Below are 24,798 nucleotides of genomic sequence, written 5' to 3'. Positions count from 1 at the left end.
CTTGTCTCCTTACACACCCCTCACCCCTCTTAATCTTAACCAGAAACCTTAAGGTTTTAGTTACATTCTTCCTTTTGAAATGTGTTGGGGACTATTTATTCTTCATTGGCTAACAGCCTTTATCAAATTTACGCTAACTAGAGTATTTGCCACAGTCTGCTCTTGAAGATAGGATAGAAATTCCTGCGCTGTACAGTGCATGCTTTTGAAAAGTCTTTGAGGAGCCAAACCCCTGTGTTTAATGTTGTACAGCCTGCCTGTAATGTAACTGAGGTTCTTGCCTAGAGGCGGACTGACGATTCTGCCTTTATGTCCTTTGCTTGACTTCTCTCACATAAGCAAAGAGGAGGCAACAAGTAACCACGCATTCCAATGGGCTCTGTGTCTAACTGCAGAGGAGACTCAGTCTGACCCCTAGGAAATGCCCCCAGTGTAGCACACAAACGTTGCTGTTTTTAAAGACTGGAAGACAGTACTTCTATTTTCAAATAGAAGTACTGATCCCATTACCTTATCTGTGTCTAATGAAATCCCTGACTTTAAATGTCAACAGGAGTGAAATTCATTTAATGGAACAAATCATATTAGCATATATTAGCGTCTATTAGCACACCTACTGCTCCAGCAAACAGCTCAGCCAGATGCGGCCAGCCTCTGCTGGCACCGACTGTCTTCCGCACTGCCTTTCCGAATGTCGAATGTCGTCCCGTGAAAATTCTCACCTAAGAATATTAAGGAAAAAAAGTAGTCTGTGAGACTGTATTTGCAGAATAACCCCTACTTTGTAGATAAGTGTGTCCATGAATGTGTATGTGCAGAGTGAGGCATTTGAAGGACACGTGCTGTGATGGTGACATCAGTCATCTCAGGTGGCAGCAGGTTCAGGCACTTTTAATTGTCTGCAGGCGTTTCTGTACCTTCCAGATTTTTAAAAACACTTTTTTTCCTTAAAAATATCAAAAAGTTTAATCTTCTTTATATTATAGAAACTAACTGTTACTTAATTTAGGACTTGGTGACTGGAACACTGATAAAACTGACGTGCTTTACAATGAACTTAGGTGTGAGTGCGTTAGACACAGTGGGCCTCAGGTCCTGGTTGTCCTCCTCTGAGGCAGTGAACACTCACCCGGGATCCCAGGGACAGTGGCGGGGACACAAGTTGATTCAGTGGCAGCTCTCCATTCGGAATGTACAAAGCTTTGAGAGTGTCGTGCCCTTCCATTTTTCCCTCTTCTCCGGTTATTTGATTTCATTTCCTTTGTCAAAAACAGTCTCTGGGAGACTTGTGAAAAGCCCATGATCTCTTTGATCCGATATGTGAAGTGTATGTAATTCAACACACAAGTTTTGATTTCGCCTATCTGTAAATAATTCTTTATTCCAAGATGGCTTTCTGCATTTTTATGGTCTTCTATGTCTAAAATGCAGTAGCTGCCCACCTGGGACCTACTTGAACAGCATGAGGAATTATTAGGACTTATTTGAGACCCAAAACTACCTCAGTCTCTTAAAAGGAATGTACACCTTACCAAACGGCAGTCGAGCACTTTTGAATGTTTAGGAGCATGTTCACATGTGTTATTCCATATTTACTTCCAAACTAGAACAGGGGTTTTGATTATCCCACGTTACAGTGAGAACTTGCTCAAAGCCACAGCAAATTTATGGCAGAGCCAGGACTAGAAATAAAATCTTCTGTTCCATGGCTTCGATGAGTTGGTTTCTTTACTTTGTGGGCATCTCCGACCACATAGCTTGAGCAATATCAGAGCATCTACTCTCCAGGACAATGCTAGGACAGATGAATAGGCTCAGGCCCTCTGGTTCTTCTTCTTTCTAACTATTCAATTAAGTTGTCCCCATTTCTTCCCATTACTCTCCTCTGCCCTACCCACCCCCACCTCCCACATTTAATCTGCCCCCTCTTTGTCTTTGTCCATGGGTTCTTTCTACATGTTCCTTGATGACCCTTCCCCTTCTTTCTCCCATTATCCCCCTCACCCCGCCCCTCTGGTTACTGTCAGTTTGTTCTTTATTTCCATGTCTCTAGTTCTATTTTGCTTGCTTGTTTGTTTTGTTGATTAGGTTCCATTATAGGTGGGTCCTTCTTTTTATTAGTGTATTGATGATGACTAAGTCCCAATTTATTTTATCCAAGTTAGAAGCTGCCTTGATAAGGTTAAATGACTAACTACTTTCTCTCACCCATACACATTCCCATGGTAGGGAGATGACTTCACCTGACCTGATTCCCAAAGGCTTCCTGTACAAGTTGATGTTAATACTTGTTCAGTTGAATTCTTTTCCTCACTTAATAATGCTCCTAAAAAGCTGTGTTAACATAACTCGCGCCAATCTCAAAGGTCATGGGGAAAATTAACCAGATTTTAGCTTAATGAACAAGCATTAAGAAAATACCATAATTAATGCACATTAAAAGTAGGGATTGATTTGCCCTGACCTGTGTGGCTGGGTTGATTGGGTGTTGGTCATTCTGTTAAGCTAAAGCCACCAGTTTGATTCCCCATCAAGTCACATGCCCAGTTGTGGGTTCTGCCCAGCTGAGGAGCCTAGGAGAGGCAACCAATTGATGTTCCTCTCCCACATCGATGCTTCTTTCCCTCTCTTTCTCCCTCCCTTCCCCTTGCTCTAAAAAATAAATAAATAAAATCTTTTTTAAAAAGAAGTAGGACTTGCATTTTAATCTCACCTTGGGCAGTTTACTTACACTCACTGAGCCTCAGTCTCCTCAGCAAAATGAAGGGGTCAAGTTTTATTTCTAAAATCTCATCTCTTCGGGCCCCCAAGTTTTGTGGTCTGTGTTTCTCTTTTCACTTTACAGATCACTCCATAAATATTTAAGTGCCTACTGTGCACCTGAGGCTGGTTACACAGTTTTAAATATATGCTGTTATATAATAGTGACTGCTATATCATGCTGAGAAAACTGCAATAATCTAAGAATATTTCTTCGTGCCACTGCTAATGAGTTCCAATGACCAGCTCTCAATAAGTTTTTTGCATTTGCCATTGCATTAATAAATTATATTAACCAATTAGTGGAAGAAGATGGCAGAGTGTCTGTTATATTTAAAATACAGAAATGGTTCTTGTGTTCCCCACAGTTTTTACCTTTTCTTTAGTTTGGTGGCTGTGATTGCCATTGTAATCATTTCATTTACTCTTCTGGGAATGGGAAATAGATTGTGGTCTAACATTAAAAGAATCCACCATTTCTCTTTGGTTTGCTTCTGTAGAGACACTAACTGGGAAGCTCTTAGGTACTGGAAATTCTCTGTGTTGTAAAAGGAGAAGCTAATCTATCCCCGTGGCTTTTGTTTGGCAGAAGTCCAACTTATAACAAAAAGTAATTTGCAGATAGCAAGTGCTAGAGATTGTAATTAAAATAGTGCTACATTTTCGGTTTTGCTTTTATTTTAATGAGTCAATAAAATGGAATTGTGGGTGATAGCTAATTTCATTTTGAAGATAATGTTTTTCCAGCTTCTTACTGGAGAAATTTGCTCGCCTCTCCACCTACACCTCCTCCCCCAATATTTCCAATACTAGCCACACCAGGTTAAGGGTCCTAGGAAAGGTCCAACTGCTGCTTTATCTACATGGACTGCAGCTAAGCTGTCTGTGTTCTTTCTCTCAAGTTAGTAGGACTAATAAAGATATGTTTTGACTTTGTTATTTATTTGTAAGCAATGAATTTTTTTAAAAGAAAATATGAATTTAAAAATTTTTAAATCATGTCTTACCCCACACAAGACATTTGTTTTCACATCAAAACATTGTGAAATATTATATTCCAAAGCTTTTAAATACCTATATACTTTATATCATGCAACTGTGTCACTCTAGCAGTAGTAGTAGCAGTAGCAGTAACAGCAGCTAACGACTGCTAAAACACTTATTATTTGCCAGGCACAATTCTACCGACATCTGTTTTGAATTTTTCCAACAGCCCCGTCAGGTAGGATTTACCATTTCTCTAATTTCATAGGTGGGAAAACTGCGACACAGATAAATTAAGTAACTTGCCATAAGTCACGCAGCTAATAAGTTGCAGATACAGACCGGAATCCCAGGCAGTCTGATGTCTGTCAGCCTGGAGGCCCTTGTTATCGCTCATGCAGGGACGTGTATCCTGATCACCTTCCGTGGGAATAAACACGCAGCAGAGCTTTGTCTTCAGGGCTGCGTGGAATGCCGTCTTACGGACGTGCCGATTGATGTAACCAACTTCCTGTTATGGGGCACTTAGTTGGTTTCCAATTTTTCTGTGATGAAACACTGCTATGATAAACACACCACTCTGTGTATTGTTGCACATCTGCCTTGTTCTTTCCTTAGAATAAACTCCTATAAGTAAAAGTCTTAGGTCACATTTTTTGTTTTGAGACTTGCATACAAATTTCCAAATTCGTTTCCAGGAAGATTTTTTTGAACACTTCCATCAGAATGTAAATTTCCCTCTGTCACTAACAATGAATTTTTTTCTAAGTCTTTGTCTCTGTGACCCCGGGAGAATTATATTTATTGTTTTATAAGGTTAAACTTTTTTTCCAAATAGTTCTTAGATACTTAATATTCATAGATGGGAGAACTTCATTAGTGAATTGTCTGTGATTTTTTTGTTTTGAAGGGTGTATCCATTTTTTGTTAAGGATACACTGTAACTATATATTAAGGACCTTAAGTTCTTACCATGTATGATGCAAATATATTCCCCCAGAAAACTTACGTAGGGTATGTTATTTTTACATGTGAAAGTCCCGAAGAAGAATCTTTAATAAAAAGAAGCTCAGAAAATACATACCCTATCCTTATAAATACAATTGAAAATGTCTTTCGGTCAATAATAAATGAGGCAAAATTAAGAGCTTGCAAATAGGGAAGCCAGTGTTAATAAGGGTGATTGTTTAAAGTAGTATTGGGCAGTTCTTGGGTTCACCTCAATAAATGCTTTATTTTTGTATGAACTGTGGATCACTTTTGCTTTTTTGTCTGTAAAGTGTCTTTACTAAGATTTTTTTCTCTCTATAGATTTTGTAGAAAAGCAAATTCTCAGCTCATTTTCAGAAATTTGACCTACAGTGCACTATGTCTCAAAGGATGGATTTTTGAAACAGGTTGTAATCATGGGCAGTGAAACTGCCAAAAGAGAGGAGATTTAGCAACACAGTCTTGATACTTTTTTTTTAAGAATTTTTTTTATATTTTATTTATTTATTTTTAGAGAGGGAAGGGAGGGAGAAAGAGAGAGAGAGAAACATCAATATGCGGTTGCTGGGGGTTATGGCCTGCAACCCAGGCATGTACCCTGGCTGGGAATCGAACCTGTGACATTTTGGTTCGTGGCCCGCGCTCAATCCACTGAGCTACGCCAGCCAGGGCTAATACTTTTTATTGATTGTCCAAGAGAATACAGAATCTCTAGAAATTAATTTTTTAAATTTCCTTCCAAATATAAAGACACTTCATTTAAATTACATTATGAGTCTAATGCTTCAAAACCATCTAGGACTTCATGTGATTTTAAATAACTTAGTTTAAAAAGAAATTTATTGTAAGAAAATTATTTTCAGTAGAGACAAAGGCCCTTTTTTCCCTTTCTCTTTTGGCTGGGGAGAGGAAGATGAGAAATGCTATTTTGGGGACAAGATTCCCAACAGAAGGGAATCCTTTGGCAGTTTTGGCAGAAAACCAGCCTCTGGAGGAGAAGGACTTCAGCTTTTTTTGTTTGTTTGTTTTTTTAATATTTTATTTATTTATTTTTAGAGAGGGAAAGGAGGGAGATAGAGAGAGAGAGAGAAACATCAAGGTACGGTTGCTGGGGGTCATGACCTACAACCCAGGCATGTACCCTGACTGGGAATCAAACCTGTGACACTTCAGTTCGCAGCCCGCATTCAATCCACTGAGCTATGCCAGCCAGGGTCAGCTTGTTTTAAAGTAGGGAGTGGTCAGGAGCTCCAAGCGGAAAGGGTGTTCCTGAGACTAGGGGCGGGTCAACACCAGCCTGGGTGGGTAGAAATGCTACTTGACAGAAACTGCCTAGAGCTGATTCACTAGAAATGGATGTGTTTCATTTGGAGGTTCTATCCTTCCTCAGTTCTCCAGGGAGGATCAGTGACAGCTCCAAGGAAGTGATTGTATTTTACTCAAAGCCACATTGTTCCCTTTAACCTTCATTACAATGAAACTAGTAGTAGTAGTAGTAATAAATAAAATATAAATTCTAAAACCCTTTCCCCTTTATTTTCCAGAAAATAAGTCACATAAGCATCTACAAAGTGAGTAGTGATTAATTTGAGGGATGGTGTCATCTTTAGTTTTAAAATGTTTTGGAATTTTTTTGTGGTGCTGTACGTATAGAAAAATAGTTTTTGCTCTTTATATTTCTGAGGTGAGGGTGGGTATGTATGTATACGCATGCTCATGTATTTAGCCTACATTTTCAAACTGATGATTTCAATAGAGGGAATTGAGATTTGTTTGGATAAATATGCTTGGAAAGATGGATGACAAGCCAGCCTTCTCATCCACGGATAATTGCATTTGCAATTACGGTCAGCATGCTGATTTGTAATGGTTGTATATGACATCCGTGAAGGTTTAGCGAGGCGGTTAGAAAACTCAACTATTTGACTCAAGCATTTCAGTATCCATTTCTCTTTGATTCCCGATTCCTGGCAGTGGAAACGGTGGGGGGAAGAGTGGCAGAAATCCCCACATACATTCCTCTAGAGACAGAGAACAGAACTGCTCCGAAGCAAAGTTTCTGTTCTCACTCATTCAATCAACAAACTTTAACTGAGTAGCGACTATGCCAGACAGAGATTTGTTTTCTGTGTCATCCCTTTATCCAAATCCACTCCTTGCAAAAGGCCCCCTTTCCCCGCCCTTCCCACAGCAGGCACACGGGGCCTTTACGCTGTTGAAAAGGTTTGGATCCTTCCTGCGTAGAAGCTCAAGCCCTATCTCTCCTTCCTTGAATGCCCAGCTAGGGTGGAGTTTTAGTTGTAAACCCCTTTTTCCTTTCTTTCTTAAAATAAGCCCTAAGATAGAAGTGTATTTTAGAGAAAAAAGAAGAGATTATATCATGAGTGTTTGCCCATGTTACTGCATACTCGTGAATATTTCAATGACTGGGCATTATTCCATTGTGTGCCTCAGTTTCTGAACATTCACCCAGAGCGTGGCTCACAATTTGGATTTGTTTCCTTCAGTCACTGTGTATGGACATTTGTAAAACCCTTTAGACAGGTTGCCAAACCACTTTCCAAGAGTTTGTAGCATCTTACAGTCTCATGACAGGTCTCTTTACTGTTCATATCATAGCACCCTTACCTTCACTGGATACTAAAAACTTTAAATCATCACTGTTTTTTTTTTCTATTTTCATTTTTCTTATTACTAGTGGCTTTGGACATTTTTTACATGCTTATTAGACATTTTTTGTTCCTTTTTCCTGAGTTGTCTGTATATGTCCTTTGTTTATATTTCTGTTGGAGTTTGTATTTTCCTTATTCCCTTGTGTCAAGTTTTTTCATATTAAGGATATTAACATTTTGTCTTTAATATTTACTGATCACATTCAGGCAAAAATGCCTCCAATTATATCATTTGCCATCATATTATCACTTAGACCAGATAACTTGTTTTATTCAGTGAGATCAGCTTTGTATCATTTTATGTGGGAGTTGCTTTTCAATGTTTAGTAATTAAGAATACATATTTTAGAGCAGAGTAAAGAAAGTACCTATTCTAGAAACATATAAAAGGGAGAATGTATAAGAGTTAAATTGCAAGGGACCTTGGTCCTACCAACGCTTCTGTAGCAGCAAACTCATGTGTACTCCTGCTTTGTTGGATGTATGGCCACATTGTGTGCTTTATACAAAACTAAGGGATCTGTGCCCAGACTAAGCTCTTGAGAGAGGTAGTGAGCTGCTTTGGAATTTATTAGATTCCAGAAAAGATTCTAGCCATCCCTCGTTCCCATACCTCAGTTCCCCACACCTGCAGTAGCCCTGAACAGCAGCCCTCACGTGTTCGCCTTTTCCTTTCAGACAATTCGTCCTCACTCCAGGAAGATGAAGAGGTAGACATGGAGGCCATCAGCTGGCAGGCCAGCAGTCCAGTCATGAACGGACACCCTGCCACCCCAGTGACCTCTGCTCGTTTCCCCAGCTGGGTCACTTTTGATGACAATGAAGTCAGCTGCCCTTTGCCACCCATCACCTCTCCCCTGAAGCTGAACACACCACCTATTGCATCTGTGATCCCAGATGTTCCTTATAGTGCAACCGGCTCGTTTAAGAAGCGGGAACGTCCCAAGAGCACTTTGATAAACTTCTCCAAGGTTCAGAAGCTGGATGTTTCCTTCTTAAACCATCCTCCTTCCATAGTGGAGGCTCCACCTTGGAGGGCAACCAATCCTTTCCTGAATGAGACTCTCCAGGATGTACAGCCCTCCCCTATCAACCCTTTCAGCGCTTTCTTTGAGGAGCAGGAGAGGCGCTCCCAAAACAATTCCACTTCTAGCACCACGGGCAAAAGCCAGAGGGATTCCCTCATTGTCATCTACCAGGACGCCATCAGTTTTGATGACTCAAGCAAACACCAGTCACACTCCGATGCTCTTGAAAAACTCAAACAACTCCAAATTGATGACCCTGATCACTTACGCAATGCGACGCTGCCTGATGATGACCCAGTAGCCTGGCTTGAACTAGAGGACTACCCGCCTGGTTTAGCAGTCTCCCAGCCCAGGGATGGGTGGCCGATGATGCTAAGGATCCCCGAGAAGAAGAACATCATGTCCTCCAGGCACTGGGGACCCATCTACATCAAACTGACAGACAGAGGTTACCTGCAGCTGTATTATGAGCAGGGCCTAGAGAAGCCATTCCGTGAGTTCAAGCTGGAGAGCTGCCATGAGATTTCAGAACCTCGGCTCCAAAACTACGACGAGAATGGCAGGATCCACAGCTTGCACATAGACCGCGTCACCTACAAAGAGAAGAAGAAATACCAGCCCAAACCCGCCGTTGCCCACACAGCGGAGAGGGAACAAGTGATTAAGCTGGGCACCACTAATTACGATGACTTCCTGAGCTTCATCCGTGCTGTTCAGGACTGTCTCATGGATCTGCCCGTGTTGTCAATGGACTTGAGCACAGTTGGCTTGAACTACGTCGAAGAGGAGATTACAGTGGATGTCAGAGATGAATTCTCTGGCCTTGTGAGCAAAGGAGACAGCCAGATTCTCCAGCACCATGTCTTGACACGGATCCACATTCTGAGTTTCCTCTCTGGGCTTGCAGAGTGTCGCTTGGGCCTCAATGACATCCTCGTCAAAGGGAACGAGATAGTTTCCCGGCAAGACATCATGCCGACCACCACCACCAAGTGGATCAAGCTCCACAAGTGCCATTTTCACGGGTGTGTGGATGAGGACGTATTCAACAACTCGCGGGTTATTCTGTTCAACCCTCTGGATGCGTGCCGCTTCGAGCTAATGCGGTTCAGGACGGTGTTTGCTGAGAAGACCTTGCCTTTCACGCTCAGGACGGCCGCCAGCATCAACGGGGCCGAGGTGGAGGTGCAGAGCTGGCTGAGGATGTCCGCCGGCTTCTCCTCGAACTGTGACCCTCTCACTCAGGTTCCCTGCGAGAATGTGATGGTCCGCTACCCTGTGCCCAGTGAGTGGGTGAAAAACTTTCGCAGGGAAAGTGTCCTGGGGGAAAAGTCTTTGAAAGCCAAAGTGAACCGGGGGGCCAGTTTTGGCTCCACTAGTGCATCTGGCTCCGAGCCTGTCATGAGAGTAACTCTGGGAACTGCCAAGTATGAACACGCCTTCAACTCCATCGTGTGGAGGATAAACCGACTGCCCGACAAAAACTCCGGTAGGTAGAGGTTTCTCGTCCGTGAAAATCACCGCACGAGCAGGGTCCAAGTTCCACATCCTATTCCCTATGATAAAGTGCTGAGTTCTGATGTGTGACGGGAGTGGTGATGGGGAGGGGGTGTGGAACAAGAAAGGCAGAAATATTTGAGCAAAGTAAGTAACAAACACAGATGGCCCAGTTTACTCCATCTTTTCACCTCCTTAATGATCACACGTCTTCCATAAAACTGCATTATTCTCAGCTGAGCTGCTTGCTAAGGTGCTTTCCAGAGCAGCTTATGAATTTATATTCCTTACTGGCTTATTAAAATATTACCTATGGTGCTGGAAGCTATCCATTTCTAGATCCTAGAAGGCTTCTGGGTTCTGAAGAGATAATCTTCTAACTATGCCCTGGTGTAGGTAAAAAGGCTGGGTTATTATGGCATGTAATCATATGTATACTTACAGGTAAGAGGTATATTTATAATTTCAGCCACCCCATGAAAGGCCTGTCAGACATCTCAAGGTCAGAGTTGGGATTTGGGGATAGAGAAGAGGAGAAATGGCCTCTGATCAGACTGAAGGTCCAGCCCAGATAAGCAGGTCCAAAAAGGTGAAATTCTACCAGACAAAAAGGAAAGGAAGGAATGTTTGGTTTAAACAAAAGCTACCAGCCCCAGCCGGCCTGCTCACAGCTATGGGGGTGGTTTTGCGCTTGCGTGAGCCCAGAAGGCGATGGCTTTCCTCGTGGTTTCAGAGAGGTTTCATGCAACAACAAAACTAGGGACCAGCTCTAGCAGCTTGTTTTTTAGAGTATGACCCGGTGACCCCAGCAGCAGGCAGCCCGCAGTCCTGTGCTCTTTTAAACCACTTCTCTTCTTGTTTATAATAAACTTTGCTTATCTGTTAACAGAAGTGAATATCCTAGCCAAGCAAAAAGAATATGGTTTGGGAAAACTCTTGACTGGAATGTCTTTCTCTTGTGCAGATAGTCTTCTTTCCATTCTCACCATTAAATGCTAACCGTGTGTTCGGAGTCTTCATTTCCTGTCCTGCGTGGAGCGGTCGTGTTACCATACCCTGCACATAATCTGATGTGATGGCAAGAGGCAGTAGGAGCTGGCCCGCTCCCCAGGGGCTCCGGGCTGCGGACACACACCAGGGCACCCTGTGTCAGACACTGGGCGTAGCAGTGCAGACTGAAGAGACAATTGGACCTCTGTGTCTTGGGCTGGATTTGCCACCCTCTACTTCTAAACTGACAGGATTTCTAAAACAAAGTCTTTCTCTCTGTGCTTGCAAATTCATTCCCCCTGAAAGATCCCTGTATTCTCCTGGTGGTAGCACTGTGATTTCTACCTCAGCCACAGGGCCCATCTGAATTGATGGAGGAAAGGAGAAACTCCGAATTCTTTGGCACAGAGGCCTTGGGACCAGACCCAAGTGACAGGGAGACAATTACTGTTCAACGTGCTGGACACTGGACATGGGAGAAACAAGGCTTCAGGTTTATGTTTATTGGAGTTTTTAGCTCTTAAGTGTACTAGGAATGGATTCAGATAACTTGAATTTGGAACTGTTGGGTTTTTCAAGGTGAAAAACAAGGCTTACTCAAACCTCTTCATTTTACATATGAAAAAATTAAGCACCAGGAGGTGAGATGACTCATCTGAAGTTACAAAGCCGTATCCAGGGGTCTTCTTGCAGTACTACAGTGGCCTTGTAGTAGATGCCACCAAATAGACATAAACTTGACATAATTTCCCCTGTAGGAACAGAGATTTGCAGTTTTCCCAATGTGTACGCACACGTCTCATTTGTTTCCAACTTCTTCCTCTCAAGTATTTGAAAGTATCACCCAAGGGAGTTTTGGTTAGAAGCAGCAAAGACTGACTGGCTATTACAAGGGAAGAAAAGTTGTAGGAAGGGTATGGGTAACTCAGAGGATTGAAGGAAGGGTGGCTCTTGATTGAAGGAACTATGGTGTCTCCTCAGGTTGTAGCCATCGGGACAAATCACAAGCCACTTTCTGCCCTTGTGCCATTTGGCTCAAGAGTCAAGGAGGACAGTGCATTTATACTTTCACTGAGATGACATAACAGTGCTAGGGAAGATTATTTCCCAAAAGGGGCGTGGGGTAGGGAGATTGTTATCAGAAGAAAGAGGAATGCATGCAGGACAAGGGAAAACTAGGTCTTCAGCAAACACTTCCCTAATGCTTCCCACGGGGTTGCATTCAGTAGGCTCAAGGCCAAGTAAATGCAGCTTACATATTACATATGTATTTCCAGATGACTGAGACCTTATTTGTGAAAGATTTTTGAAATACAGAAAAGCGTAAAGATATTTGGGACTGTTTCTCACTTAAATTTCCTGCCCTCACCCCCCCTACCCCCAATTACTGCTTTTGCTGTCATGGTTATACAGATTTAAAAGTGAAACCTCCCAAAAGGGCTACTTATAATACTTCTGGCCAATGGTTTATTTCTGGTTTAGGAAGTTGATAGTACCCTTTTCTGGAAACTTGAGATGTATAGGATCAGAATTCCAGGGAGACTACAGGTTCTTACCATTGCTGCACTCACTGTATCCAGCCCCAGGCCTCCCCATCCGGTGCCAAGAAACCAGAGAATTGATGATGATCTGTTGGTAATTGTCCCCTGCCCCCTCTCCCCTTTTTGGAGCTCTTTTCTCTTGATCTTCAGGTAGTCTTGGGAAGGTGTCCTTCATAGATTATTTTTCATAACCCTCACACCTGCATCGACAGTGAAGGAGGCCTGAATCTCTGCACGCCTCCTCCCACCTGCAGCGGCCCTGCATCCCTAACCCCTGGAAGGCAGAGCAGTCGGAGCACAGGCAGCAAGCATGGTCCAGCAGGTCAGCAGCCCTGGCTCTGCTGGCACCCCAAGCCTGCAGCCACAGCAGGTGTGTCCCAACCCCAGCCATCAAGACTGAGAAACTGCCATTGGATTCCAACATGGCTCTGCCAGCAGGGCCCTGCCCTGCCCTGCGCAGCCCCTACCTCTCTGCACACTCCCAGCCCCTCACCCCCATCCTAGAAGGTATCGGAACAGAGCACCAGTCCTGCTTTCCCAGATCCTCTGCCAGGAAGCAAAACATTCTGTCCTGCAGAGGTAGCTTTCTTTGCTGGAATCCCAGTTCTTATTAGACCAGGTGAAGAGTCAACAATCCCAATATGGTATCCTCCTTTTATGGAAAGTAGAATTCTGAATTTTAATGTTAAATTTCCTCAAATTCATCAAGGGATGGCATAATGCATGGGCTCATTAGCTCATTACCATAAATTAAACTATACCAGCTTTTAAAATTGCACTTCCTGTTTGTCCACCAGCTCTACACATCCATTAGTTGATGCTGGGAATCAAGAGTGTTGTAGCCCTGGCTTGTGTAGCTCAGTAGATTGAGCACGGGCTGTGAACCAAAGTGTCGCAGGTTTGATTCCCAGTCAGGGTACATGCCTGGGTTGCAGGCCATGACCCTCAGCAACTGCACATTGATGTTTCTCTCTCTCTACTCCCTCTCTTCCCTCTCTAAAAATAAATACATAAATCTTTAAAAAAAGAGTGTTGCTTTCATAGAGTCTGCTGTGAGTACCCTTTGGTAGGGTGATAGAAGAGAGTCAGTTTTCTTTTGTTTTTAAGTTTGTTTGTTTGTTTATTGAGACAGGGAAGGGAGGGAGAAAGAGATGGAGAGAAACATCAATGTGCGGTTGCCTCTTATGCGCCCCCTGCTGGGAACCTGGTCCACAACCCAGGCATGTGCCCTGACTGGGAATCAAACCAGGAACCCTTTGGTTCTCAGGCCAGCACTCAATCCACTGAGCCACACTAGCCAGGGCAGAAGAGGGTCAGTTTTGTGGGAAATAATGATTTATCAGTATTCCAAATGTGTAAATAAAGGTTATTAGATAAAACTATTCTTCAAGCTGCTATTTAATTAAATTAAGAAACTCCTCTATATGCTATGTAGTGATTTAAATATATAGCAGTACATTGAGAGAAATTTAGGATATAATTTACAGTCAGTCAGATCTGAGTTTTATTCCCAGTACTACAATTTAATGACTCTGTGACCTCAGGCAATTACCTAAACCTCTCAGAGAAATTTCATTTTCCTCATCTATAAAGTTGGGTTATTAATACCTAACTCATTAAGAATGAAATTAGATAATGCTCTAAAGTGTTTAGCACAGTCTCTGGCCTGTAATAAATGATTAATATATGATAGCTATGTATTTACATTTATAGTACACAATTTTTTTAATTGAATGGATTCATTTTTAAATATTATAGTTTTGACTATTATATGTACCTTAAATTCCTTTCCTAAAACCAGTCTAAGGTTTCCTATTAATTACTTTAAGTTTTACTCTTCAGAAGTAACCACTGAAATAACTCACATTTGTGAAACAGAGCAAAACAAGTACTTCACTCTGTAATGTTTTCCTTGGAGAGAGGGTGTGTATGGCCTCACTCTCTGAGATTAAAAAGTCCTGCCCAGACCAATAAAGGAAATTGGAATTGTTTGTTTGGGAAAACTCAGATAACTAAGGGCTGTTTCAGTTACGTAATGAAATCAAAGCCATGTACCGTTGTTTATCCACAGTGAGTGGCTGTGTGGGGGTTCTCACAGCCGACTTTCCCTGCAGACTGTGTCACCCTGCGAACCTGGTCTTGAGCTTTGGGAACCAAGAGGCTGCAACTCAGACTCAGACAAAGCGGTTAAAACAACGTGGAATCAGAGTGCTGGGTTCAGCGCTTAGCTCTGCCACTTGCTAGCAGAATGTAACGCTATGACCTCCAGGGATTGTTACGAAGAGAATCTGCGGAAAGCATTTAGCGCAGAGTGATCAACAAATGCATCCTACTACATCTGAGGAATGACAATGACAACAGAGCCTCAAGAGTGACAGTCACAGGAATAAGCTCCAAGTCTTTCCCCTCAAACATCTAGCAATAATTCTCAGCTGAAAATCAAACCTGCAGTGTGCCAGTCAAGCGCAGTAGAAGGAGCAGTAGATTTATAGAATTAAAGAACAGGAAAAGGACTGTGCCTGACATTGGCCAGCCCGCTCTCTGCTAACCCCCCGCCCCCAACTCTCCCACTTCACAGAGGAGGAACCGAGGCCTGGAGAGAGGACGGGACTCAGGTGCAGGACCTCTGCCGCTCTGCAGAAGAGCTGGCAGGCAAACGCAAGGATCCCGACTCCTAGCCCGTGTGCTCTCCGGTGTGCGCTGTGCTTCCCTGATAGAAAGTGCTGTGAGGGCTTCATCATTGACATGTGCCATTCAGCCCCCAAACATGCCAAAAATGTTTTTGTTTCTTTTTTTAAGTATGAAGTGCTATGAAGAAAATTCATTTACCTTTCAAGGGTCAGCGGTGATTTTGCTCCAGGTGGCTGTCACTGACATTTTATTGGGTGTTAAAGGCTGATCCCTTTTATTCCTTCCTGCCAATCTATAGCTCCCACCAACTCTTAGTATTTGTGCTGTGTTCTCATACCACTCCCACCTGAGCAGGCAGAATGACCTCTGGTTCCCAAGCCACGGTTCTATTGCTAGGAGACCGGGCTGCTGTAATTCCATAGTGTTGTGTCAAAGGGTCTGAGGCACACGCAGTGGTATTTCTGCAGAGCCGCATCCTCTGCTCAGCGCGGGCCCTCTGGACGACTTCCAGGCCTCCTTTGTTTCTGCGGCGGCTCTTCTTCCACTTCTTCCCGAAGAACCTGATCTGTACGTTCTTTGTCTTTGTTTCATAGCTTCTGGTCACCCACACTGTTTCTTCTGCCACCTTGAGCTTGGCTCTGACCAGGAAGTGCCTTCCAGATTTGCCAATCATGTGAATGTTGAGTTCAGCATGCCCACAACCTCTGCCTCCAAAGCTGCTGTCAGATCCATCTCGGTGGAAGACAAGACGGACGTCAGGAAGTGGGTCAATTACTCTGCACACTACAGCTACAAGGTAGCCTGGGGAGGCATCCGGCTAATGTCCCTAAGTCCGTTTGTTCACCCCTGTAGTCACCCCCCCCCCCCCCCGTCTCCTTCCTTTTCGTAGTGCCTGCCCAGGGTGCAAAGTGTTCTCTTACCACCTTGGAGGCAGTTTGCCAGGCTGCATAGCTGTGGATGAGTCTGCTCTGATTTAAATGAATAATCTCTCTAGTAGGCAAGAGAAAGGTTGGGAAAAAATTTAAAAATTCTCCTCTCTCACACTGATGAGAGAGGAGAATACAGTGTCTTTCAGCCATCATAAACTGCAGCGTCCAAAAGAGGAATGGGGTGAAGGGATTGTTATTACGCATTCATAAGATGGTTCGTGTTGCAGAGGAGAGAATTTGGAAGTCGAAGGGACTGTCAGGAACGTGCTAACCCCAAGCTTAGATTTCAGCTACAGGAGTTGAGCAAGTGGGTGTGAGTCAAGTTAGGACATACACGACCTGGTCACTGGGCTGTAACAGTACAAATCCCCAAAGCCAAACCAGCTTCTAGAATAGTAACGGGATCAGGGCTGTGGAGGGAGGGAACCCTGTTAAACTGTTCTGACACCAAGAATGATTTTGTCCTGAGGAGTGAGAGATTCAATAAGAGGACATCAGTGACGGAAAATGGAAAGTTATTAAAGAAGGATTTTATAAAGCGGTTTAATAGTTTTCTATTCATAATAATTTCCTTAGGTTTATATGGTGATTTATTATTTTTTTAATAGCTTCCCTAGTTATGTGATCTACCAAAAAGGACAAATACTCCACCTTGTGGCCAAAGAGAAAACACCCCAGCACTTTCCTCAGATTTGATCCTAGTCCAGCTATTTCAGCCTTTTCTTTTTTCTTTTTAAAGACTTTCCTTATTCATTTTCAGAGATAGCAAAGGAGAGAAACATCAATGCCTCTCATGCACCCCCAACTGGGGACCTGGCCCACAACCCAGGCGTGGGCCCTGACTGGGAATTGAATGAGTGACCCTTTAATTTGCAGGCGGGTGCTCAGTCCTCTGAGCCACACCAGCCAGGGAGGGCTACTTCAGCCTTTTTCATCTCATGGCACACATAATTACTAAAATTCTGTGGCACACCAAAAAATATAGTATACTTTTTGCTGATCTGATAAAAAAAATAGGTATAATTTTGATTCATTCATACCGGACAGCTGTTGATGTGTGAGCTGTTGTCATTTTTTTTATTTGACAGTCTAAGGGAAAAGAGGTCAGTGCCCCTGACTAAATAGTCACGTAGCGCATGTTTTAAAAATTCTCACCCCAGCACACTGGTTGAAAATTGCTGCTCTAGTCAACTGTTCTGTCTTGAATTTTTTCCCCTCATCATAAATATCCCAATCGGTGTTGAATATCCCAAGCAGCTTCACTTAGGACTCTCCCTAGCCTTGAAGGATTCCTTGCCTGACTTATAAAAGGCTTCAGTTGAGGGTGTCACTTTCAAGGCAAGACTAATTTCTAATTCCTTAGTAACTGCAGCTACCGTATTTTGCAGATAATATGAGTAGAACTGTAAACATTGCAATACTTAACTTGAAACTTTTTAAAGAAATAAAGTAACGGGAAGAGCAAACAGCCCATTGCAAAGGCGTCATTCATTTGTAGACCTGTGTGGTTGCCTGTGAGCCTACATTGTCGGGATCCAGTAGTGAAAAGGGGCAGCCCCTGCCCTACGGAGCCTGTGGGAGGTACAGCAGGGCGGGCTAGTGTACTGCCATGCAAGGCACAGTGGGAATATGCACAGGGGAGCACCTCGCTCCACCTAAAGAGTCAAGAATAGCTTCACGGAAGAGATGACCTTTGAGTGACTGTGGAAGGCAAAGAACAGGAATCTTCCAGATGGACTCTGAGGGAGAGGGAATTCCAGACCAAGCAAAGAGCGTGTACAAAAAGAGAGTTGTCACAAGCACAGGGCCAGTAGCTCCAGTGTGGCTGAAACCCAGTACATCACAAAATTACAGGGAAATCTCACCGAACCTAAACTTAGTGAGGTATCCTCTCTTGGTGTGTTTATTTCTTGGGATGTTTTTCTCCTCTTTCTGATATTTCTCTCCACCTTCTATTCTTGGCAGGTGGAGATGGAGCAAAAAAAGAGTCTGAAGCCGGACTTTGAAGGAGAGGAAATGGAAAATCCCAAGGAGTGTGGGGTCCAGTGATGAAGCCCTACCCAGGGGCCCTGACCCTAGAGTCACGATGGGATATCATCCTGAATAGCTGAAGTTCAAGTCAGTACCTACTATGACCACTCCATGTTGGGAACAGTGCATTGGACCTTCCTGTTTGTAGTTGCCTGTATTGTAACAGGAAACCCCGAGGTGGTTGCTTCGGAGGCTCAGATAGTGCCTGCAGCACCTGGTTCCCCTGACTTTCGGAGCTTATTAATTAAGCCTCCTCCTCTCTCTCACAGCGCGCTTGGGTGTGGTTTGTTGAGACTGTGAGAGTCAGGAAAAGAACCTCCCACACTGGTGTTGGCATGACTTCCTTCTGGTGTTCTTCTGTCACTTACATGGGTTTCTGGAAAATACAGTCTTGAGAAGTTAATTAAGAACCCATCTCTGTCACTCCCTCTAGAAATGGTTCAGCAAAGGGACAAAGCAAATTTCCACCTTAGGTTTCCTAGTCCTTTAATAGGTGTCTCCGGTCTCTCAATACTAACACTATGCAATAGCAGTTTTTGAAACGTTTCCCTCCTGGTTCCAGACTGTTGGATTGAAACACTTTTTCCACCTCTCTAAGGTTTCAGTCACAGGGTTCACCACCCTGAGTCACAATGGACAATGGAAAAAAGGGCACGATGAGATGCTTTTTTAGTCTGTGATTAGTCCCACGTTCTGTAAAGGGAAAGCAAAACGGAGCTCATGTTTCTTCATGCTGGGGAAAAGAGACATTAATTGTAACATTACATTCAGTTGAGAAGACAGCTTCAATCTCAGTGAATTCCCAAATCCACCCTGAAGAATATAGGCCATTTCTGATTCCTGAAACAAATGGATATACATATAGATATATTACCTCAGGCATTTGGGAGCACTTTTTATATCTCATAGCCAGTAGACAGTGCATGTCCCTATAACTCAGACTTTACAGGAAATGTATGCTGAAAAGATTGTTCAAAAGCTGTTTCAAAGTTAAGTTTGTATGAGCTTTTCCCAGAAATTCAGAGTTTGATAATCATAGTATTGTAATAGATCTAAAAGGCAGAAGATTCTGGGGTACAGATGGTGGGAAAGCCATATTTTTTTTCAGTGTTGGGAACCATTAAATCCTGACTCTAAGAGTCTGGGACACTTAATTTTCTTTACTTTCATTCATTCCTGCTCACATTCTGTACCTCTGCTTCTTATTTGTACGTTGCTATTTTCTTACCAGATAAGAAACTACATCAGCCATCCCAAGGGGATACCTGCCCAACAACGTAAAGGCAGCCTCTATCTGCCTTTCTGTATCTCCGTGCAGAATAGAATAGGGGGACAGAGAGCACACTTACCAGATTTGTAGATGACCCAGCAATAGACATATATCCAGTCTGTTGACCAGCAGATTCAGGATTAATTTATTCAGTGAATATTCATTGAATTCTGACTATGTACTGACACTAGGATATGGAAATCACTATAATTTATTTAAATACCTGAGCATAAGACTGAAACTAAAAATATGAAACTGAATAGGCATTCATGAGAAACTACATTTGGAGTTTTCGTAAATGAAACCCTCTATGTACAGCTTGGTGTATGTGGATGTATGTGTTTGTTGACGGGAAGGGTATTGGAAAGTCCTGGTTTCACAGCAGCGCATGTAGAAATGTTTTCTTTGGGAAATAATTCAATTTTGAATCAGGAGTATATTGTGGCTATCCACAAAGCTATTTCATCCAACCTGTGTTCACAGAAGTCCAGGGAGCAGCAGTGGTAAGCCCACCTCTGGATGGGGGGTGGTGGGGGTGGATTCAATTCTGGGTATGATACTTTAAGAGAGACCTTAATAAATTGGTTGTGTCCAGAGGCAGGTGGCCAGAGTTGTGAATGGTCAGATTATATAAGAAACAGGGGAATAGTTCCCTTGGAGAACAGAAGGTATAGCAGGAAAGGGAGCACAGAAAAGGAGGAAATGATGTAATAGCTGTACTGAGATTTCTGTTGAGCTAGAAAAAGGGAGTAGACTTAGACTTATACTGTGTAGCTTCAAAGGGCAAAAATAGGAACAAAGGCGAACTTTATGTGTGACAGATGTTTGCTCTACTAGAAGAAAAAGTTTTTGAATAAGAGTTGTTTTAAAGAGGAGTGGACTCAAGTAGTAACATTTCCTGTTGGTGCAGATGCCCAGACAAAGGTTAAGGTAACGATCTAGTGCAGATGCTACGAAAGGGACTCTTGACATTAGCTCTGAGCTGGGTGACTGCCAAGATCCCTTCTACATATAGGGTTAGGCTCAGTAGGAATAGGGCTCTCTAACTCTAGCTGTTTTTCTTTGATGAGGGGCCTGTCATCCTCTTTGATATATAGTGGGGTCCCCCAGAGGGCTTTGTCAAGTGAGCCTCCAAGGCGTTTCCCTTCCCCTCTTGTACTAAAGGCACATGAGATTCCTCATAGAAGCATCAGGATGAGTTGAAGAATTGGCAAGGTGAAGGCCATTCCAGCCCCTTCCTCACCCAGGGTTAGCATCCACACACCGTCTCAAGATCCCTGCCGCACCTGTGAGCTCACAGGTGTGTTGCTTGTGGGACCTTTTATCCTCACTCGGTTAGTTTTCATTGCCTTCGTGCTTTCAGCTGGCCTTGCTTAAAAAATAAAACAAGTGTGAGGAGAATCCCTTCTATGCTGTCTTTACCTTCAGCAAGCAAATTATTATTAATTTGGAAAAACCTACCACCTTGATTTCTTCAAATTTGTTTTCCCTCTGCTGTTTTGGGAAACTGATTATAGTATTATATTTCCCATTTAGGGGCATGGGAAATGGAAAACTATACATTTCCAGACCTAGTGTTTCACTAACAGCCTCCACAGAAAACACAGTTGCAAATTACCTTTTTGATGTTCAGGTTCTAAGTTTGTCACCTCTACCTGGATTTTGTGGGTGTGGTCCCAAATAATTCTGTGTTAATAATGTGAAAATATTAAAATTCATTTTAATACATATTGAATTCATTTTACCAATACATAGTATTACAACTAGAACAGAAATTACATGTCACATATCAAGAGCTGTGTTTGTTTTTTTGGGTTTTTTTTTTTCAGTCTAGTGGTTTGCCTTCTGACTTTATAGTAAGAGGAGGAGAAAAGTAGTCATTGTGATGTGTCAAACAAGAGAACATGAGGTATTCTGGGGGTGGGCAATACAGCCCTGTGCCACTCTCGTAAACAAGGTACTAGTTATTCCTTATCAACACTTTGCCTCTCACTTATATTAAATATTTTCTGGAGAGTTATAATTTTTTAGTTGGTTCCCCCCCCTCTACGTTCCTGCATCATTGATGGGTTCATAACCCTTGAGAACATTTTTAATGTGAAATATTTCTTATTTGAAATAAGTATAATTTCTATTTAATTCAGTGAGTGGGTGACGGTGGGATTTATTTCCCTAGAAATTCACAGTCCTAAGAAATGTGATCCATGAAGGCAAGGAATGTATCTTAATTGTTGTTTCTAGGACTTAGCACAGAGCTTGGAATGTAATAGGTTTCAGCCACCTCAAAGCCTTGCTAATAAGACAAACATATATTAATGAAATAAAGGGAAATTATTAGGTATTCTATAAATGTTTGCTGAATGAATACTTACCCCAAGACTCTACTTAACTCTTACTTATCATCAAATACTTATATTAAAGCAAGCATGCATGCTTTATTTCCTGGAAGTCTTAAACAATTTTTCTTCCCTTTTATTCCTGCCTCTGCTGTCAACTAATGATAACCATCAGCCCTTAAGCACTTAATGTGCAGCTGAATTTATACTATAATGTACTTTATTTGTATAGAAGAAGTGCCCAAAGATACAGTAACACAGATGCAGCCCATAGTCAAGATGATTAATTCAGTTTTGTTCCTGTAAGTCAGACAGACCTGTGAGTCTGAGCCTTGCCCATCGGAATGGCCAGCAAGAGAAGAAAGCATTTGATACAGAACATAGCCAGGCTTGGTGCGCTAGGTCTGTTTTCCCCAACATCAACCACTGATCAAGGTTACTGTGTATTTCTTTTGTCACCATAGTAAGATAGAGGTCTGAGACAGTAAGGGGGAAACTCGTGAAATGAAGTCATGATTTCAGAGCTGCTTTAAGTCTTGTAATAAGTTGAGTGGTAGGAAAGCAGAGAAGGATCTGAATATTAAATTGATTTGAGTAGGAAGCCCTGCCGCCCAGCCCACTTTTAGAAATCCTCTCCATTGGGAATGGTAACTTAGTTCTTCCACAAACAATGATGGTAAGTTGATTCTAGCATATCTAGGGTGTAGTTCATGTTAAGGATGCAGTTTAACAGGAAATTCAAACAAAATTCACCAAAAAAATTAAATCCACAAAAAAATCCTCTAGGAAAGAAATCATCTCTAACACTTCACTGCCAAGGCCCATCCAAACCATGACAGCTCCCTGTAAAACCAGTCTTGGCCTTCGCACCAAGTTCTAAAGGCGTTTTCCTAAACATTGCCAAGGTCTCCGTGCCAGTTCCCTACACATCACCATTTCTTCACCGTTTCTTCATTATGCTCTTTGGAAATGAATCTTGCTTTGGACATTCTGACTCATGTATATATTTCAGGAATTAAAAGTGAACGAGATGTATAAGGCAGTCATAAACATAGAAAATAAATGTTTGTATCAGTAACGTTTTCCCATGTGTTAACTAAAGCAGGAATATGGAATTTTTACATTTCTTCTAGTGTGCCTTAGCAAGCCTGATGGAGATCCTTGTCCCTTGTTTTTGTTTTGAGAATTGAAAAACAAAACCATCTCTGAACTTGCAATTCCAGGCCTGTAAAGATACTATCCATGGTAATAGGTTCAGTAATGCCTGAAGAGAGACAGAGAACAATTGTATGTAATGAAAAGATAGAGAGGAACAGACTAAAAAAAATAGAATTTCAATATGAAAAGTCATCCATATTAAATATGAATGAGAATACAGAAAGACAAGACAGCACTGGCCATCAAACCTCAAAATACCTGACTAAAGGCTGTCCCTTCAAGGTGAGGAGCTCTAGGAAAAATAACATTGCATAACAGGGGTAGGTAAATGATAGAATTAATTCAGCTCAACAAGTATTTATCAAGTGTCTCCTCTGGTCAAGGTGCTGTGCTGGCAGCCAACTTCCCAAAAGGGAGCCAAGGTCAAGCATAAGGACACTGAGGACTACTGGTGGGAGTAAAATTGGGGTTTCTGTGTGTCTTTAAGGGACACAGTCATGGAGACAATCGCCATGTAAAGTGACGTGCGGTTTTCCCAATTGGGGTTCTGTAACCTCGACTAAAACAGTGAGGAAACCAGACTAGTTGTTCCCTCAGGTCCTTTCCAGTTTTATGGACTATTTTACACAAAACCCTTTGGTGCCATTGTCAGTGATACTTCGTGTCAACGGGACTCTTCGTATAGTCTTGAGAACCTAGAAATTTAATATTTGAAGATTGGGAAAATCAGCTGGCCCATCTTTTTCCTGGTCATGTCTCTACCCTTTACCACTGTCCAGACAACAGAAACACAGAAAACCCTGCAATCCTCTATTGTGTAGCTGCCTTCAAAAAATAGCTGACTACGGAGGATCCAAAGGATGGTGAATTCCAGCTGGAATGCTGCCTCTGCATGTCCCGTGGGGTCAGCCAGCAGCACAGAAGTAGTGTGAGTGCTCCAAAACCAGTGTGGGATTTGGGCATTACTCGAAGTAGGTCTAAGCCTCCAGCGTACTGAGATACATTAAGATGATCAACGATTTATATAGTATGTCCTTTCATACAAAAGACTGCGGAGATTGAGGGAGGAAGAAATATCACTCAGTAAACATCCGGGACTGGTGTCATATAGTTATGGCAAAAGGAGATGAGAGAAAGGGTTGGTCCTCTCTCTCCACCCTGCCTCTGAGTAACAAAAATGTTGTTTTACAAAATGCCAAGCACGTACACACTACAAAATAGCATCTCTTTTGTGGTATGTGTTAGTATGATTTTAGCTTCTTGTACTTAGAGGTGGTCAAACATAATGGCTCCATTCGAACTGGACAGAGCAAGAAACCCCACGTCCCCTGCCTCAGAGCAGACTCTCCGTGCTCGTCGTGGATACCTCCTAACCACACTGTGACGGAAGCCTTCAGAACCGTGGATTCCAGGACCAGCGACCTCGCGTGGTTCTGAGAAAGCTATGTGCAGATCCTGACAGCAACCCGTTCAACCAAAGTGTTTGAGGGTTTTAAAGTATGGGGGTGGCAAAAGGGGAGATGATGAACTCTGACCCTAAGCCGACATTCGCTTAACCTTGTGTCCAATTGCCAACAGAGCCTGGAGAAAATTTTACTCTGTTCAAGAAATTAAACAGTGTTTTATCCCAGGAGTGATGAAAGAGCACCCCTCCTCACCCCCTATGTTGTGATGTCCATAGCGAGTTTCAGCGTGCTGATGTGGATGGACCCAGTGTCCAATGAATAATTTGGCTGATCCAAGGTTTGTATTTTCCTTCATTCATCATCCGTCCTCATTCAGTGGAACTTTTTGTACTTTTGTGATTAATTTTATGTAAAACTGGTTTACTTAAAAAAAAATGTGCCTCTAATAAAGTCTACACACTGGCTAACTCTGTGGAGATGGGGTTTTGTTTTTAATTGTTCTGCTGATTATCATCTGTAATACTCTTTTTTTGAACTATGAAAATGAGCTATTAATAAAATTTTTTAAAGCAAAA

General features: G+C 42.5%; 1 protein-coding gene across 2 annotated transcripts in view; it reads left to right on the top strand.

The window, feature by feature from the left end:
* Positions 1-24,798, top strand: part of STON2 (stonin 2) — a 124,257-nt gene extending 99,459 nt beyond the window's left edge. For both annotated transcript variants that reach the window (XM_045822125.1, XM_045822124.1), the window contains 3 exons: positions 8,085-9,923; positions 15,687-15,889; positions 17,988-24,798. In XM_045822125.1, the coding sequence (XP_045678081.1) occupies positions 8,085-9,923; positions 15,687-15,889; positions 17,988-18,071 (2,126 nt within the window). In that variant the 3' untranslated portion in view covers positions 18,072-24,798. The remainder of the gene's footprint in view (positions 1-8,084; positions 9,924-15,686; positions 15,890-17,987) is intronic.

The sequence above is a fragment of the Phyllostomus hastatus genome, unplaced genomic scaffold (genome assembly GCF_019186645.2).
Source record: "Phyllostomus hastatus isolate PE091 unplaced genomic scaffold, TTU_PhHast_1.1 phas_scaffold_501, whole genome shotgun sequence".
Classification (NCBI taxonomy): Eukaryota; Metazoa; Chordata; class Mammalia; order Chiroptera; family Phyllostomidae; genus Phyllostomus; species Phyllostomus hastatus.
This window is presented reverse-complemented; position numbering and strand designations above follow the sequence as displayed.